Here is an 18,399-nt window from a genome sequence, read left to right as displayed (position 1 = left end):
GTCGCAGGAGGAAACGGTGAACTGAGATGGGTGCTAATTTGGCTTTTATTCAGTAATTCTGCACTGCGTATGGGTCTTTGAAAACCTCCTCCCTGTCCTGTTTTCTGTGATTTTCACACATGGGATAGTCTTCGTCTTGAGGACTGGCTCCTACCCTGCGACTTAAAAAACACACACACAACACAGATCTTGGCAACGCTGAACTGGTGAGAGATGTAGTAGGAAGGGTTGGAAATCACAGATGGAATCCAGGACTCCTGTCAGATGCTGGGTCTTCCCTCCTTTCCTGGCTGCAGGGACAGAGCCTCCGATAATTCATCGAGGGGATAGAAAAGACGCAGGGAGTGAGCAGAGGGCCCTCGTTTGGCTGTGTGGGAAGGCAGGCTGGCTGCTTCTCCGTGATTCTGAATTTCAGGGCCTCTGTGCAGAAGCGCTGGCCGGGCTTTTGGCTTCTGCCTTCTGAGTCCTGCATGAATCAATGTGCAGTCCCCTCTTTCTCCTCTTGGTAGTTCTGGGATCTCAGCCCAGAAAAGGCCATTTCTCCTCTGCTCTCCCCTCCCCCGTGGCCGGCTGAAAGGGGTGACCCAGCAGCTATCTGCGGGGCTGTTTAGGTTCTTGCCACAGTCACTCACCCAGACACCCATCCTTGATAAAAACACTCGGAGTAGGAATTGATTTTACTTCCCAAACATGATAAAAGCCCTAGAGTGAGCATCTTACTCAGAGGGGAGCCCAGAGGATCGTCCCCTGAGGTTAGGAGTAAGGCAAGGGACCCTAGTTAACGTTGTTTTGGAGATTTTAGCCACTGCAGTAAAACAGGAGGAAAAAAATAAAGGCACAGGAAGTGGCAGAAAAGAAGTAAAGCTATCTGGCTTTGCAGAGGGCGCAGTAACATACCTGGCGAACCCAAGAGATTCAGTGATAAAAGTAACTCAAAGAATTAAAAATTCAGTAAGGTAGCAGCATATAAAATGAATAATAATAAAAAAGGCTTGCCTGAAATAGAAAAACTTCTTTTCATTGTTTTTGTTTGCAGGTCTGTTTGTTTTCTAAGGTGTGTTTTGTGTCAGTGAATTTTAACTCGGATCATGAAACATGACTTTTTCATAATTTGATGAAAAGGGGGCGTTGGTTTTGTGTCTGCGCCTTTGATTCATCTTCTTGAAGATGGCGTTCCCTTCTCCCCTGTTGGTTCCTGAGATGTCCTTTGCTCTGATTTCTTTCCTGGGGGACTCTCCTCGCCCGGCCCTCTGTTGGCTGTTTCCGCGTGGGTTTCCCAGCCCGAGAGGGGGTGTTGCTGCCCCAACTGGCCGGATGTGAAAGGAAGCGTGCTCCCCAAAGCCGGGACCACTGTGCTTTGCCAAGACCCATCTGGCCGTGAGGGCCAGATCAGAGGGGAGACCCCAGTGATGGGGGCGCCCCAGCTCTGCCCGTGGTGCGCGTGGCTCTTAGCCGTGGGCCCCTGCTGCCTCGCGGCTCACGGCTCCCTGCGCTCAGCCTGTGCCTTTCTTCCCCTCAACGCGCCTCTTGCTCTCCTGTCTCGGTGTCTTTGTTCACCCTGTTCTTCCCACCTGGCGCCGTCCGCCTGCCCATCCCAAATCCCACGCCCTCCTGGTGCCCCTGAGCCCCTCCCTCCCAGGCAGCTGCACGCCCTTCACCCCGCTCCACGCCACGGCCTCTCTCGTCCTGCCCCCCGTGCTGGTTGTGGTTTTCTCAGGCGCTCGTCTCCTGGACGTCCCCCTGTCCCTTGCCTGTCTCCCGTGGTGCTCTGCAGAGAAGGAGCTCGGTGAACGGCCATTGAGTGAATGAAAGAAATCTTTTGGAAAGACGGTTTGAGGCGACGCTGCCCGGTGGCCGTGTCCTGAGCCATTGGCAGCTTTTCTCTGTTAGAATCACGGGCCGTAAATCCAGCTGGGCCTGTGGCTCCCACGTCCTCAGACTGAGCTGCCGGGTTGGGCCCGCTCATAGGACGGGCTCTGCCCTGTGCTTCACGGTGCCCTGTGGTGCCCACGCTCCTGCAGGGGACGCGTGTCTGCCTGACCCACTCTCCCCACCCCCAGCACCGCGCTTTCTGCGCGGCACCCTGGGGTGTCTGCACTCCATCCCTCCCGTCCCCCGAGTCCAGTCCCTCTCAGGGTCCTCCCTGGAGCCTGCTGCAACCCGTGCCTCCTGTCAAAGTCCGGTGGGCGGGTCTGGCCCTCACAGTTCAGCCGGCTCCCCTCCACCCTGCCACCTCCTTCCCAAGGCCCAGGATCGCCCTTCCCTGCTCTCCTCCGCCCGCTGCCACCCCTTCAGTCCCTGTGCCGTTCCGCCTTCCTTCCTGTCCTGCCCGGCATCGGGTACCCGGGGCCCCATCCTCGCCCCTGCACTCCCCCCCGCCCACCCCGGGACTCCTGTGTCTCACACCAGCCTAGGCCGGTGGCTCCTGACTCTAGCTGCTTCTTCGGGACGGGCCTCTCCGACTTGATGTCCGGCACGGAGCTCCACTGCTCCCCCTGTGGTGGCGGCCAGGCCACCCTTCTGCTTGTCGAGCCAGAATGCCTGCGGTCCTCCGGGACTCAGTCTCACTCCAAGGCTCTGCCTCATCTGTCAGCCAGTCCTTCGGGCTCTACGTTCAAAACGTCAGAACCTGAGTTCTCACCACCTCCACCATCGCCTCCGGGACATGCGCCTTACCGTGGAAATGGCCTCACACCTGGTCCGAGTTCCGTGACCAGGAGCAGCCCAGCAGCCTCCCTGGTCCACTCAGAGCCAAAGGCAGGTCAAGCCGGGCCTGCTCGGCCCCCTCGCTGGCTCCCGTCTGACTCCAAGCAGAAGCCCAGCCTTCCCCTCGTGCCGCTTCTCCGCTCCCAAGGCCTCCAGGACCCGTCTCGCCACACGCCTCCTGCCCCACCATGTCAGCTGCTGGGCTCTGCTCCTCGAGTTCCTGGGATGTGGTGGCGGGAGGGCACCTCCACCTGCGGGCCCTCCACCTGCTCGTCCCTCTGCCGGGGTTGTGGTCCCCAAACAGCTGCGCAGATCCCTCTCCCTGTCTTCTGGTCTCTGGAGAAAAGGAGAGGGCTTTCCTGACCACCCCCTGTAAAACGGCCCCCACCCCGGCCTGCTTGCTCCCCAGGCCTGGACGGATCCCTTCCCTGCGGTGTAGACGGGCCACGTGCTGAGTGAAGGGACCAAAGAGAGTGAAGATGAGAGAGAGAAGACGGTCCCTGAGTGAGCAGAGGGGCCCCAGAACTGACGGGGGCAACAGCAGGTCAGCCCCCCCAGAGGACACGTGAGGACAGCCCCTGACTCAGTGAGCATCTGGCAGCCCCTCCCGTGTGCCAGCCCCGTGGGGGGCTCGAGGACGCAGTCACTGTGCCGCCTGAGACGTCCAGAGACAGAAGTGCTCCTGCAGCACGTCCTGCACACGAGCGTCCAGCCGCCAAGGGGACACACACGGCTGCCCCAGGATCCCGAGGCCGGGGGACCTCGCGGGACCTGAAGGAAGAGGGGGAGGCAGAAACGGCAGCCCCGGGGTGGCAGGGGGCACGCGGGCCGAGAGGAGCCCCCGCCAAGCGAAGGAGGTCTGGGAGGCGAGGCGAGGCGTGCGACCCCTGCACAGACGCTCGTGTCTGCTCGGGTTTCGTGGGGCAGTTATGAAAAAGCGGTCCTCTGCACCTGGAGGAGGAACCGATTTCACAGAAAAATGCAGAAGGAGGCACAGATGCTCCTCTCCAGCTCTGTGACCTCATTTCGTTGGAGCCTCTGCTGCGTGCTAGAGTGGGTGTCCAACCTGTGGCCAGGGACGAAGCAAGGAGGCCCGGAAGCCGTGTTTCCTCCTTTCGAGGAGATTCTGGTCTCATGGGGTCAAGAGGTGAGGGCGTGAAGGCCAGTGTGGACCCCCGTTTCTTCATCGCGAGGCTGAGTTGTGTTAGGCGATGGCCCCCGTTCCTTCCAGTTCTCACTTTCCAAGAATCCTTGTTTCTGAAAATACTGTTCTTTGCCGCGAAGGCTCCAGAGAGCAGCTTCCTGTCCATCTGGATGGAAGGGCGGGAGCTGGGGTCTGGTTACAGCCCTGAAGCCCCAGGCGCTATGAGCTGCCCGTGAGCTTGCTTGCTGCCTCCCCGCCCAAAGGGCCTGCTGACACCCATCCCGGAACTGGTTTCCTCCTGCCCGCACTGGTCCCCTGAGCAGCTGGGGACGTGTGAGGCTCCTGGCCCCTCTGCTTCCTGAGCTGCAAAGCATCTCACCTGAGAAACCCAGCCGGCTCTACAGCCTGCGCACGTCCTTCCCTACGAACGGACCGGTGCTTGGGGTTGTGGTGCCCCGTTAGTCAGCTTTTGCTTCCCCTTTGGTTGCGATCACTAGGGGCACACACGGCAGACGTCCCCTAATGGTGTCTTTCCTGCTCAGCGTCAGGAGCGTGAATTCTTCTGTGTTAGCCTCACCCCTGCCTGCGGCCTGGACTCCTGGGAGGAAACTGACGCCCTCCAGAGTGGTTGTGGGCCATCAAAGGCGTGACCTTGCCTTGTGTGGACTCCGGCGAGGCCACCACGTCCCACTGGGAGGGGCTCGTGCGTAACCACTGCCACCTTTCCCTGCTCTCCATGGCATTTGGGGCAGGAACACGTGTGCCCTACTTCCCCTGTTGCCTGTTCAAAACAGGGAAGGCATTGATTCTCAAACAGCAGTAAGCAAACTTAATTGTGACCTTCTGCAGTTCCCTGATACAGAAGTAAGACGTGGCCTCGTGGCCGGGCAGCCCCCACCCCCACCCCACCCCGGCTCCCTGGGCCTGCGCTGCCCCGGGGCCAGGGGGGAGCCGCATCCAGCTGTGCCTGAGGCCTCCGCCAGATCCCACCTTTGACATTTGTCATTAGAAACCAATCATCCTCACTCACTGTGCATTAATTTCCAAAAACAACCTTTATTAGCTACCTTAATTAATATTCCTCTGCCCTTGGTCCCGGTTCCCAGAGACCTGCAAGTACATTTGGAACCTGAAGGGGGAGAAGCCAGACAAGTCTCGGGAGGCTGTCGCTCAACCGGCTCTTAGGATAACTCCCCCTGTAATTTCCAAACGGTGGGCTAGTTAAAATAAGATGAACTTACTATCGTTTTCTTAATATAGGAGGCCGGCACCCACACCCCTTCAGCTGGGACTAAATATAGAAATGGGGGCATCACGAATCGCCCCCCACAGCGCAGTCGGTGGCGCGGGGCTCTGAGCTGCCAACGGCTGCTTTGGGTTTGCAGCAGGCGCGCTACAGTCAGCCAGGCAGGCCCGGGAAAAGAACATTCAGCCTCTATTTTTAAGCCGGTCAACGTGTTGTCGGTACTTTAAAAACAAAAACAAAAGCAAACCTGTAAGCAGTTAAGCGTTAGATTCCAAAATGTCTCCGGTACCCGATGTTTATCTGTATGTTAGTGGCCAAGCAAGTCTTACTTTTTTCCTTCCCATAATTCCTGAAATGAACGCAGTATCCAAGGGCAACAAATCCTACAGTTTTGTTGTCATCTTTTAAATGGCGAATCTCGGGTAATAAGAGCAGCTCACGACAGACTAATTTGCCAAAGTTCTTTTCCCATCGTCAGCGGCACCTATTGTATCTAAATAGGAATGAATTGAGGAGGTTTTTCAGTGGGAACCTGGAAAGAGGCTTTTTTTTTTTTTTTTTTTTTTGGCGGTACGCGGGCCTCTCGCTGTTGTGGCCTCTCCCGTTGCGGAGCACAGGCTCCGGACGCGCAGGCTCAGCGGCCATGGCTCATGAGCCCAGCCGCTTCGCAGCATGTGGGATCTTCCCGGACTGGGCCATGAACCCATGTCCCCTGCATCAGCAGGCGGACTCTCAACCACTGCGCCACCAGGGAAGCCCGAGGCATTTTTGAGAAAACTCGGATACTTGATATTTTTAATTAAAGCGTAAAAAAGTGAAGGGGAGAAGGTGACTTCCAGTGTCAAAGAGGGCTGGTGGCTCCCTCTGGCAGGACAGAGGGCCCGGCTGGGCAAAGTAAGAGGAAGGGCAGTTACAAACCAGGCAGCTGGGTTTCTGGTTGTTTCTGTTTTTAAACAAAATTTATTTTTCTCAGTGGACACATTGCTTGTAATGTCTTGTGTCTACCATCATAGATAAGGGTATTTTGTGATAACAGTCTTTCTTTACAAATGTCATAACGGGATGAGATTATGTGGATTTTATCGTGTTTTCTGCAAGGGCCATTTTCTCTTAGCAACAGAGAACAAGAATGTCTCAGCCCAGACCCATGCAGCGATGGGTCCAGGGTTGTTCCTCACCGGGAAGAGGGAAGAGGGCTCGTAATCAACATTTTATTATACAGGCAGACCTCGTTTTATTGCGCTTCACTTTATTGCGCCTCACAGATTTTTTTTTTAAACAAATTGAAGGCTTGTGGCAACTCTCCATTGAGCAACTCTGTCCAGCACCCGTTTTCCAACAGTATTTGCTCCCTTCACGTCTCCGTGTCACATTTTGGTAATTCTTGGAATATTTCAAATTTTTCCATTATTCTTGTATTTGTTATGGTGACCCAAGATCAGTGACTTTGGTTGCAACAGTTGCTGTTGCAAAAAGATTACAACTCACTGAAAGCCCAGATGATGGTGAACATTTTTTAGCAATAAATTCTTTTTTATTTAAGGTATGTACATTGCTTTTTTAGACATAATGCTATTGCACACTTAATAGACTACAGTGTAGTAGAAACATAACTTCTTTTTTTTTTTTTTTTTTTCGGTACGCGGGCCTCGCACCGCCGCGGCCTCTCCCGTCGCGGAGCACAGGCTCCGGACGTGCAGGCCCAGCGGCCACGGCCCACGGGCCCAGCCGCTCCGCGGCACGCGGGATCCTCCCGGACCGGGGCACGAACCCGCGTTGCCTGCATCGGCAGGCGGACTCCCAACCACTGCGCCACCAGGGAAGCCCAAAACATAACTTTTATATGCACTGGGAAACCAAAAAATTCGTTTGACCAACTCTATTTCTAAATTCCCTGTATTGCAGGGGTCTGGAACCGAGCTCGCAATGTCTCTGAGGTGCCTGTAATCTCGGTTTTAAGAGATCAGTTCCTTTCCCTCTAAGTAGCCGCCAGAGTCCACTTTGCGCACAGGACCCCAGAGGGCCCGGTTATGCTTCACGCTTCTCCGTCGCGTTTGTGAGAACAGACTCAGGGCCGCCGGGAGCCGCGGGCACAGATTTCTGCTTCCAGCGCTGACCCCGTGCTACCCGCACACAAAGCGGGGGTCCGGGAGCCCCGCCTGTAGGAGGCCAAACACTGGAGTTCTGCACAAGGCTGTTTTTCCCCCAGAAAGTTTTTCCGTGTAGTGAGCCCTAAAATCTACCTTGCTGTCACTTCCCACTGACCCCACCGTGGTCCCCGGGAGGTAGAGATAACGGAGGTGGGCGCAGATGGTCCAGGTGGGACCCGTCTGGAGCTCCTCTCCTTGTGGAGCAGACCTCCTGTCCCTCAGTGCTGGGATTCCTCCTCAGCCTTGTCACCAGCTGCCCGTATATCACTGTCCCAGTACCTGGGATCAGCCCCGATTTGGGCTATCATCTGATAGTAGACTCGTGTGGTGGGGTCATGTCTGCCTCCTGACCCGGGCCCTGGGAGGCCAGGGCCTCAGTCCAGGAGCCATCTCTGTAACCACTTGTTTCCTGTGGGTCTCAGCCAATCGCAGTTCTCTCCCTGGTCTCCCAGCTCAGATTTGTTGCTGGCTCTTGGGGTCGGCAGGGGGCTGTCTCTTCACGTGTGAGATGAATAGTGATTTTGTCATCAGACACGTCCCCTAGCAGCTCACCTGGCTTTTCCTGGCCTCACCTGGACTAACTGTGATTGTTACCCAAGTTTGGGCCCTGTGACTCGCTATTGGAGCTGCTTCCTGGGGTCGATTCAGCGTTCCTTTGGTCCCCGATTCACTTACTCACTTGCAGCCATTTCTGAGCGCTGTGTGTCAGGTTCTGAATTGGTCAGGACACGGGGACCGTAAGGCGTGTCCCAGCTTCCGTGTCACGTGATGTGATGGTCTGGGGGCACCACACCGGGGTGACGGGGCAGCAGGCAGCAGGAGCTCAGCCAGCTGCTCGCGTTCCCCCGCCCCGCCCCGTGTGCCCTGGGCTCAGAGCCCATCCTGGCTAGCACATGCTTTGGATCCTGCAGTATATTTAGTAACAGTGAAGTCCCTCGTGGAACCTCTACCTGCATTTTAAAATTTTTTATTTTTGGCTGCGTTGGGTCTTGGTTGCGGTGCGCGGGCTTCTCATCGCGGTGGCTTCTCTTGTTGCGGAGCACAGGCTGTAGGCGCGCGGGCTCTAGAGCACAGGCTCAGCAGTTGTGGCGCGTGGGCTCAGTAGTTGTGGCACACGGGCTTAGTTGCTCCACGGCATGTGGGATCTTCCTGGACCAGCGATCGAACCTGGGTCCTCTGCGTTGCCAGGCGGATTCTTAACCACTGCGCCACCAGGGAAGTCCCTGCATTTTGGATAAATGGGGCAAAATGCTGGTTGAAGGAGCTGATTATTACTGTTCCGTTTAGTCTTCCATTCTTAGCTTCTGCTTCTCAGGACCTACAAATCAGGGGTTAATTGTGGGTACCTTCTGTGTTCTAAACATTAATCCCAATATACATTCTTTCTTTCCCAACTCCAAGCCACCCCTCCCCGATAACACCACCCGGTGACTTGGGAGCTCTGGATCCGGGACCCCCACCCTGCACGCACGGATGTCGCTGCCACCCCCACCTCTCAGCAGGAACTTGAGCTGTCTTCTCCACAGTCCTGTCTTAGTCTCAGTGCCTCGGGATCTGGGTCGAGAGTCGGCGTGGCCTCTGGTGCCCTGTGGTCAGGAGCTGGTCCCCACCTCTGCCCGAGGGCGTGAGCCAGCGTGAGCCATGGATACGTGCCTCTCTGTGCCTCTGCTTCCTGCTTTGTAAAACGGAGACAATAAGGGCCCCTCCCCCTCCGAGGCTGCTGTCCAGGGAGGGCCAGCACTCATTCGTTTGTTCGTTCATTCATGTGTTCTTACACTCGGTACGTGCTAAGAGCCTACCATGGGGCCGGCCCCAGGGGGCATCAGTGAACAAGGACAGTGTCCTTCCAGCCCGAGGGGCTCTGAGCCACGTGCTGGAGCATTGCCTGCGCCTGGACCTCCGTAAACGCCCGCTGTTTTTCGTCTAGTTCTCTGCTCCCACCACCATCCTGCACCAGACTCCAGTGTCGCCTGTCTTTGTTTTTCTCTCGAAAAAAATCTCTGGCTATCTCTGTCTCATCTGTTCCCAGAAGGACCCTGATGTGGCTGAGTTCGCTGGTGTCTCCATCGAAAAACAGGACAGCCGCACGTAGTACACATTCCATAAATTTCTGACATCCTCTGGTTAAAATGCCCGCAAACCCCACTCCCCCGTGACACACGCATACAGTTTTACCAGCATCCCCTCTGTCTCTTCATCCTTCTTGCATTCAACTGTTTCAAGACTCTGGATCGGCCTTTGCTTAACGTCATAAATTATCGTCTTTGCAGCTGTGTTTCATGGCAAATGCAGCCGACCCCAGACCCCGAATGAGCTTTGCTGGTCACTTATCGCACTTGGAGTAAGTCTACGGGAAACACCTTCTGAATTCAAGCCTCCAGCTCACACCGAGTCCTTTCGAGAGTGGGACCACTTGTCCAGCTGCTCTAACGACGTGAATTTTATGAGGCAGGTCAGCCTAGGAGCACTCAGTCTGGGCTCTCTCACTCCCTCTAGGAAACAAACACACGCACGTGCACACACACACGCAGGCGCAAACACGCACACTGACCCACGGCCTCATCCGCAGGTGGTGTGTGTCGCCCTTGCCCAGCGTGTTTCCTGGTGTTCTGAGACATTTCCCTCATCTTTCTCTTTCTGTTGACATTTACCCTCTAGACCACAGCTCTCTACCCAAAGCCCCGAATTAAGCCAGGGTGGAGGTCAGCGGCGCTCACGAGCCCCTGAGTCTCTGAGCTGCGGCCGCTCAGCTCCTGTTCGCTCTGCACGGTCACCTGCGTGTCCCTGCTGCCACCTCTTTTAATTTGCAGATGCAGAGCCCAAAGCTCGGATGATGATCTGCCCGCTCAGGGTCCCCAGCCAGGCGGGGGCAGGGGGCGCTCAGGCCCAGGCCCTCCCAGCTCTGAACCACCATGCGGGAGGGACAGTGCCCTCGCCCGCCAGGTGACCTGTATGCTGGCCTGTGTTTTCACCTCTTTGGAGCCCCAGGCCGGTGAGGGACTTGGCTGCTAAGCCAGCACTTGCCCCGCCTTCATCAAGGCCCCTCCCTCACCGTGGGTAGAAAGGCCAGGAAGGACTCGTGCTGAGCTTAGGCAGGGCTTCCCGGGTCCATTTCCAATATGACTTAACCCCCCAGAGGCTCCTCGCAAAGCCAGGTGTTACCCCTTGTCTCAGACCTTGAGCGCCAAGCTGCTTGAAGCCCGGAGCCGCCCTGCCCTGCCGGCCGCCCAGGGTTAACACCTGGCACCGGTGGTTCTGTTTTCTGCCGAAGAGCCTTTCCCCAGCCTCTCATTTGCAGTCTCTTTAGAATCGGACCTTGTGTGACTTTGAGCCTCCGCTGACGCAGTATCTTTGAAAATGCTTTGAGAGCGGCAGGTGCCCGCTAACTCTGCCCCGTTGTCTCCATGCTTCATCGTCATCATCAGGATCTTGCAGGAGAAAAGTCGTGGTAATAGAAGCATAATTTTAAAATCAACAACCCTAATGTTTTTTTTAAAAAAACTTTTTTATTATGGACGTGCTCAAATATACACAAAGGTAGAGAGAAGAGTATACCAACCCCCCAGGTATGCCTCTCCCAGACAGAGGGCCCCTCCCTGTCTCCCACGTTCCTTATAACTAGTGTCTTCTGCTGTAGTATCTGTACGAGGCCTCTGGTCCATTACATATGGGGCTTCTGTCCTGTTTTTAGTTTATTGTATTTTGTTTCCCCTTCACAATAGAGTTTTAATTAATCACCAATGTTTAAAAATTGGTAGATTCCTCATAAACTTGTAGGTTCCAGGCTTCTCTTAAAATATCGTTAGTCTGGTCGTGCTGGGCCCTTGTTCCTGGGGCTGAGGGGCAGTAGGAGGGGCCGAGCAGCAGCTGTCCTGTAGAAGGGTCCCCGCCAGCTCTCCTCGCCGTCAGCTGTCCGGTGTCACCTGCCTGGCCCTGCAGGCACTGAAGTTCATGAGCCCCACCTGAAACATGACTCCCCGGGAGCCAGGGTTTTATGAGTCTGCCTCTCTCTGCATTTTTAGAAATCATTCTGTATCCTTGGGTGAATGTACATAACTTTTTGTTGTTGTTGTTTGTTTTTGGCTGTGTTGGGTCTCCGTTGCTGCGCGCAGGCTTTCTCTAGTTGTGGCGAGTGGGGGCTACTCTTCGTTGCGGTGCGCGGGCTTCTCATTGCGGTGGCTTTTCTTGTTGCGGAGCACGGGCTCTAGGCGCGCTGGCTTCCATAGTTGTGGCTCACGGGCTCTAGAGCGCAGGCTCAGTAGTTGTGGCTCACGAGCTTAGTTGCTCCGCGGCACGTGGGATCTTCCCGGAACAGGGCTTGAACCCGTGTCCCCTGTATTGGCAGGCGGGCTCTTAACCACTGCGCCACCAGGGAAGTCCCCATAAATTTTAAGATTTCTGATAGTTGTCAGGTAGATCAATATCATTTTGCTGCTTTTATAGGTCAAAACGGTTGAATATTGGCCATTTCATGTAGTTTGACCTAATAAAAGATATGGTTTAAGGTTTTAAATATAAGATAAGAAGAATATTGTGTTGCCCTTGGTGGGGCAGGAACGGGGGGTGGGGGGTTAGCAGCAGGTATGCCGTCCTGATCCCGTCAATTAAGGGGGCGCAAGCAGAGGAAAACGTCTACGGCCTGAGGTTTTAGACACCTTGGCCCGACAGCGCTCTTTCAGTCAGCCCACTTGTCTAGTTTTGTTTGTTTTCTTATATAACAGCTTTATTGAGATGTAATTCACATGCAGTACAGCTCACCCATTACAAGTCATTGATTTTTAGTCTGTTCAGAGTTACACAACCGTCACCACAATCAATTGCAGAACATTTTCATCACCCCGAAGAGAAGCCTCATAACCACACTGGCAGCCGTTCCCCACTTCTCCCACATCCCCTGTCCCTAGGCAGCCACTCGTCTACTTTCTGTACCTATGGACTTGCCTATTGTGGAGATTTCATATAAGTGGAATCCTCCAAGATGTGGTCTTTTGTGTCTGGCTTCTTTTGTTTTTGTTTTGTTTGCGGTATGCAGGCCTCTCACTGCTGTGGCCTCTCCCGTTGCGGAGCACAGGCTCCGGACGCGCAGGCTCAGCGGCCATGGCTCACGGGCCCAGCCGCTCCGCGGCGTGTGGGATCTTCCCGGACCGGGGCACGAACCCGTGTCCCCTGCATCGGCAGGCGGACTCGCAACCACTGCGCCACCAGGGAAGCCCTGTGTCTGGCTTCTTTTACTCAGCGTGATGTTAAGGTTCATCCATTTTGCAGCCTGTATCGGTGCTTTGTTTCTTTTTACGGCTAAATCATATTCCATTGTGTGGCTATGCCACATTTTCCTTGTGCATTTATTGGCTGGTGCACATTTGGGTTGCTTCCATCCTGGGGCTATTATGAGTAATGCTCTCATGGGATCAAAAACTCGTGTATAAGTCTTTGCGTGAACGCCTGTTTATATTTCTCTCCAGTGCACACCTAGGAGTGGAGTTGCTGAGTCACATAGCAGCTCTGTGTTTAGCCTTTCAAGATCCTCCCAACTGTTTTCAAAGCGGCTGCACCATTTCCATCCCCAGCAGCCGTGTAGAGGGTTCCGATTTCTCCACATTCTCACCGGCGCTTGGCATCTGGCTTTCTGATTGCGGCCATCCTGGTGGAGAGTGTGACAAAGCTTTCCTGGCAGGATAGGATGCCTGTAGAGGTTAGGAGAATGGTCGTCACTTTGTCAGTGGCCTAGAACCTCAGCCACAGTCATCTTCCAAAGCTCTCAAGGAAGCCAGGTTTGCGGCCCTGCGGGTGGGAATGGGGGCATTGTTTCCCATAACTTGTTTCCAGGACAGGCAATAGGCTCCCCTTCCCCATGTCTAACCTGCCGCCTGCCCTTCTCTGCAGGGGTCACCATGAAGCTCATGGACGAGGTGGCCGGGATCGTGGCCGCGCGTCACTGCAAGACCAACATCGTCACGGCTTCCGTGGACGCCATTAACTTTTACGACAAGATCCGAAAAGGTAAGAGAACTCCGCCAACAAAGAGGGGCGCTGCCTTGGCTGCTTGGGTCCCGTGTACAGTTTGCTTTGGTTCACCCTGCCTGTCCCGGGCCCTGGCCTCTGCCCATCTGCCAGGACACAGGAGCCAGAGCCTCGAGTCTGCCTTTGGTGATGCATCTGTGAAGTTACGGTTTGCAGGTTTGACTTTTCAGTCTGGTACATTCTGTAACTCAGTTGCGATTGGGGCCTTTATCCTGCTGAAGAGCCACATAAACTCGTCCTCTTAAACTGCCCCAGGCACGGAGCCCTGCGAAACCCGACGCACACAGTTGCTGCGACCACTGCCACCAGATCCCGTGGCGGCACATAACCTCTCTGGGGGGGCACGGGTCACCCGTGCCGTACGCAGTGGCGGGGGCAGAGCAGAGAAGCCTCCGGCCCTCTCCTCGGCCAGCCTGCCTGCACCGTCCAGGGCAGCGCTGGTGTTGGTGGTTTTCCCGACACTGAGGTCTAGTCCCAGCCCCGCCCAGAAACAAGACGGTTCCCGTGCTTGTTTCACATTAATGCTCATCTGAAGAGGTACAGTGACTGTCCCCTCCTGGCACGTGGTGACTTCTGTCTGTCGTGTCTTCTGAGATGAGGCCATGTGGCCCCAGAAAGCAGCCCTTCACCGTGGGGTCGGGGGTGTCCGGGCTGCGAGAGCCTGACTGGTTCTGAAGGAGCCTCACCAGGAAGGCAGCCGTTGGAAAAGCTGAGTCAGACCCGTCCCCAGGCCGTGGGGGGGACAGAGGAGAAGGAAGGGAGGCTGACTCCTTGCCACCAGCCTCGAGGGGCACCGCTGAGTGGAGCAGTGCTGGGTCCAGAGCCACAGAGACGTCATCCGGGCTCTGAGGCCCCGGCCTGGTCCCAGCCCGGCTGCGCGCTCTCTCCTGCAGACACGCCTGTCAGTTGAACGCCTGAGTGCTGGGGACAGGCGTCCTGAGATTGGAAGGGTGAAGGGGTGCCTCCCCTTCCTGGCCTAACTAAGAGCACGCCAGTCTGACCCACACTGGATTTGGGGTGCTTTTAGGGGAAGGGTGGTCTGCAGTGCTGCTTTGTAGAATCCCTTCCCAGCTAGTAGGCGATTGCCTCAGACACAGAGCACAGTGTCATTTTAGGATTTGCCCAGAACAAGTGGATCTTGTCTGTCTTGGCTGGTTCCCCCCGGGCCTGGTGCCGTGTGTGGTGGTGGTGGTGTGGACGTTTGGAAAAGGAAGGCTCCTGTCGTGTCACGATTCCTGGCCTCTCCTTTTCTGGAACTGCTCCCTGGGTAAATTACTGTGATCACAGCTCCACTGTTAAACATGACTTCAAAACCCACTGTGCAAAATGCACTTACGTTCCACAGAGCTCACTTGTTCAGGGTCTCCCGGGTGCCCTTTGAGCACCGCCAGCTAAGAAGCAAAGTGGGCCTTCCTCGAGAGCCCGCCAGACTTCTCAAGGTCAGCCCTGTTGGCGAAGGTGCTTTACAGTTGAGGGAAGCTCCCAAACAATGAAAGTTGACCTTGCTTCGTTAGAAAAAAGGAGCCGATGAAAGAGCCCTCACCCCCGACACTTCACCCTCAGTCCCTCGTGTGACCAGAATTACCTTTCAAAGAGGTCAAGGAGGGGCCGCATTGGTTCGTTTTGAGCGGAGACAATGAACCCCGGATGGAGGAGAGCACTTTTTCTAGGGGTATGTTGAGGGGGCTGGCGGAGGTCAGGGCTACGTGGGTGCAGAGAGGACTTTGTTTCTAAAATGTTACTCGTATTCCAAAGCACAGAAAGGGACCTCCATTTTCACCAGCTGTACTTTCTGGCAGAACATTCCACCATGGATGGAGTGAGAGTGCAGGGCGGGCTGTGGGCTCACTGGCTACCGCCTACGGCGCTGAGCCCTCCTCAGGCCCCCCATGCACCTCGTGCCGTCACAGCCTTGGCCTCGGGCCTGTGTGGCCCCGGGCCCCAGAGCTGGGCCTCCTGGCCTGGGGAGCCCCCCAGGGAGCAGAGAGATTGCTTCCATTTTCTCAGGTCACGTCTTGTTTTGTGTGTAGAGGAATTTGGGCCAAACTGAAATAACAGTTATGGAGTCCCCTGGGGCCGGTGCAAGAAATGTTTAACAAAGACCTAGAAGAATTAAAGAACAAGCAAACAGAGACGAACAATACAATAACTGAAATGAAAACTACACTAGAAGGAATCAATAGCAGAATAACTGAGGCAGAAGAACGGATAAGTGACCTGGAAGACAGAATGGTGGAATTCACTGCTGCAGAACAGACTAAAGAAAAAAGAATGAAAAGAAATGAAGACAGCCTTAGAGACCTCTGGGACAACATTAAACGCAACAACATTCGCATATATTGTAGGGGTCCCAGAAGGAGAAGAGAGAGGGAAAGGACCAGAGAAAATACTTGAAGGGATTATAGTCGAAAACTTCCCTAACATGGGAAAGGAAATAGCCACCCAAGTCCAGGAAGCGCAGCGAGTCCCATACAGGATAAACCCAAGGAGAAACACGCCGAGACACATAGTAATCAAATTGGCAAAAATTAAAGACAAAGAAAAATTATTGAAAGCAGCAAGGGGAAAATGACAAATAACATACAAGGGAACTCCCATAAGGTTAACAGCTGACTTCTCAGCAGAAACTCTACAAGCCAGAAGGGAGTGGCATGATATACTTAAAGTGATGAAAGGAAAGAACCTAAAACCAAGATTACTCTACCTGGCAAGGATCTCATTCAGATTCAATGGAGAAATCAAAAGCTTTACAGACAAGCAAAAGCTAAGAGAATTCAGCACCACCAAACCAGCTCTACAACAAATGCTAAAGGAACTTCTCTTAGTGGGAAACACAAGAGAAGAAAAGGACCTACAAAAACAAACCTAAAACAATTAAGAAAATGGTCATAGGAAGATACATATCAATAATTACCTTAAACGTGAATGGATTAAATGCTCCAACCAAAAGACACAGGCTTGCTGAATGGATACAAAAACAAGACCCATATATATGCTGTCTACAAGAGACCTACTTCAGACATAGGGACACACACAGCCTGAAAGTGAGGGGATGGAAAAAGATATTCCATGAAAATGGAAATCAAAAGAAAGCTGGACTAGCTATACTCATATCAGGTAAAATAGACTTTAAAATAAAGAATGTTACAAGAGACAAGGAAGGACACTACATAATGATCAAGGGATCAATCCAAGAAGAAGATATAACAATTATAAATATATATGCACCCAACATAGGAGCACCTCAATACGTAAGGCAACTGCTAACAGCTATAAAAGAGAAAATTGAAAGTAACACAATAATAGTGGGGGACTTTAACACCTCACTTACACCAATGGACAGATCATTCAAAATGAAAATAAATAAGAAACACAAGCTTTAAATGACACAATAGACGAGATAGATTTAATTGATATTTATAGGACATTCCATCCAAAAACAGCAGATTACACTTTCTTCTCAAGTGCGCATGGAACATTCTCCAGGATAGATCACATCGTGGGTCACAAATCAAGCCTCAGTAAATTTAAGACAATTGAAATCATATCAAGCATCTTTTCTGACCACAACGCTATGAGATTAGAAATGAATTACAGGGGAAAAAACGTAAAAAACACAAACACACGGAGGCTAAACAATACGTTACTAAATAACCAAGAGATCACTGAAGAAATCAAAGAGGAAATAAAAAAATACCTAGAGACAAATGACAATGAAAACACAATGATCCAAAAACTATGGGATGCAGCAAAAGCAGTTCTAAGAGGGAAGTTTATAGCTATACAAGCCTACCTCAAGAAACAAGAAAAATCTCAAGTAAACAATCTAACCTTACACCTAAGGGAACTAGAGAAAGAAGAACAAACAAAACCCAAAGTTAGCAGAAGGAAAGAAATCATAAAGATCAGAGCAGAAATAAATGAAATAGAAACAAAGAAAACAATAGCAAAGATCAGTGAAACTAAAAGCTGGTTCTTTGAGAAGATAAACAAAATTGATAAACCTTTAGCCAGACTCATCAAGAAAAAGAGGGAGAGGACTCAAATCAATAAAATTAGAAATGAAAAAGGAGAAGTTACAACAGACACCGCAGAATTACAAAGCATCCTAAGAGACTACTACAAGCAACTCTATGCAAATAAATTGGACAACCTGGAAGAAATGGACAAATTCTTAGAAAGGTATAACCTTCCAAGACTGAACCAGGAAGAAACAGAAAATATGAATAGACCAATCACAAGTAATGAAATTGAAACTGTGATTAAAAATCTTCCAACAAGAGGCTTCCCTGGTGGCACAGTGGTTGAGAGTCCGCCTGCCGATGCAGGGGACGCGGGTTCGTGCCCCGGTCTGGGAAGATCCCACATGCCGCAGAGCGGCTGGGCCTGTGAGCCATGGCCACTGAGCCTGTGCAACCGGAGCCTGTGCTTTGCAATGGGAGAGGCCACAACAGTGAGAGGCCCGCATACCACACACACACACACACACACACACAAAATCTTCCAACAAACAAAAGTCCAGGACCAGATGGCTTCACAGGTGAATTCTATGAAACATTTAGAGAAGAGCTAACACCCATCCTTCTCAAACTCTTCCAAAAAATTGCAGAGGAAGGAACACTCCCAAACTCATTCTATGAGGCCACCATCACCCTGATACTAAAACCAGACAAAGATACTACAAAAAAAGAAAATTACAGACCAATATCACTGATGAATATAGATGCAAAAATCCTCAACAAAATACTAGCAAACAGAATCCAACAACACATTAAAAGGATCATACACCACGATCAAGTGGGATTTATCCCAGGGATGCAAGGATTCTTCAATATATACAAATCAATCAATGTGAGACACCATATTAACAAATTGGAGAATAAAAACCATATGATCATCTCAGTAGATGCAGAAAAAGCTTTTGACAGAATTCAGCACCGTTTATGATATAAGCTCTCCAGAAAGTGGGCATAGAGGGAACCTACCTCAATATAATAAAGGCCATATACAACAAACCCACAGCAAACATCATTCTCAATGGTGAAAAACTGAAAGCGTTTCCTCTAAGATCAGGAACGAGACAAGGATGTCCACCCTCACCACTATTATTTAGCATAGTTTTGGAAGTCCTA

At 52.7% G+C, this 18,399-nt stretch overlaps 1 protein-coding gene across 1 annotated transcript in view; it reads left to right on the top strand.

Annotated features, from left to right (window-relative positions):
• The window catches only part of ACOT7 (acyl-CoA thioesterase 7), a 90,346-nt gene that overhangs the window by 44,174 nt on the left and 27,773 nt on the right, over window positions 1-18,399 (top strand). Inside the window, exon 7 of the mRNA XM_060027737.1 lies at window positions 13,130-13,246. Coding sequence (XP_059883720.1) covers window positions 13,130-13,246 — 117 coding nt within the window. The remainder of the gene's footprint in view (window positions 1-13,129; window positions 13,247-18,399) is intronic.

This window comes from Delphinus delphis, chromosome 1, assembly GCF_949987515.2.
Source record: "Delphinus delphis chromosome 1, mDelDel1.2, whole genome shotgun sequence".
In the NCBI taxonomy this organism is placed as follows: Eukaryota; Metazoa; Chordata; class Mammalia; order Artiodactyla; family Delphinidae; genus Delphinus; species Delphinus delphis.
Note: the sequence above shows the minus strand (reverse complement) of the source record. Positions and strands in the feature narration are given on the sequence as shown.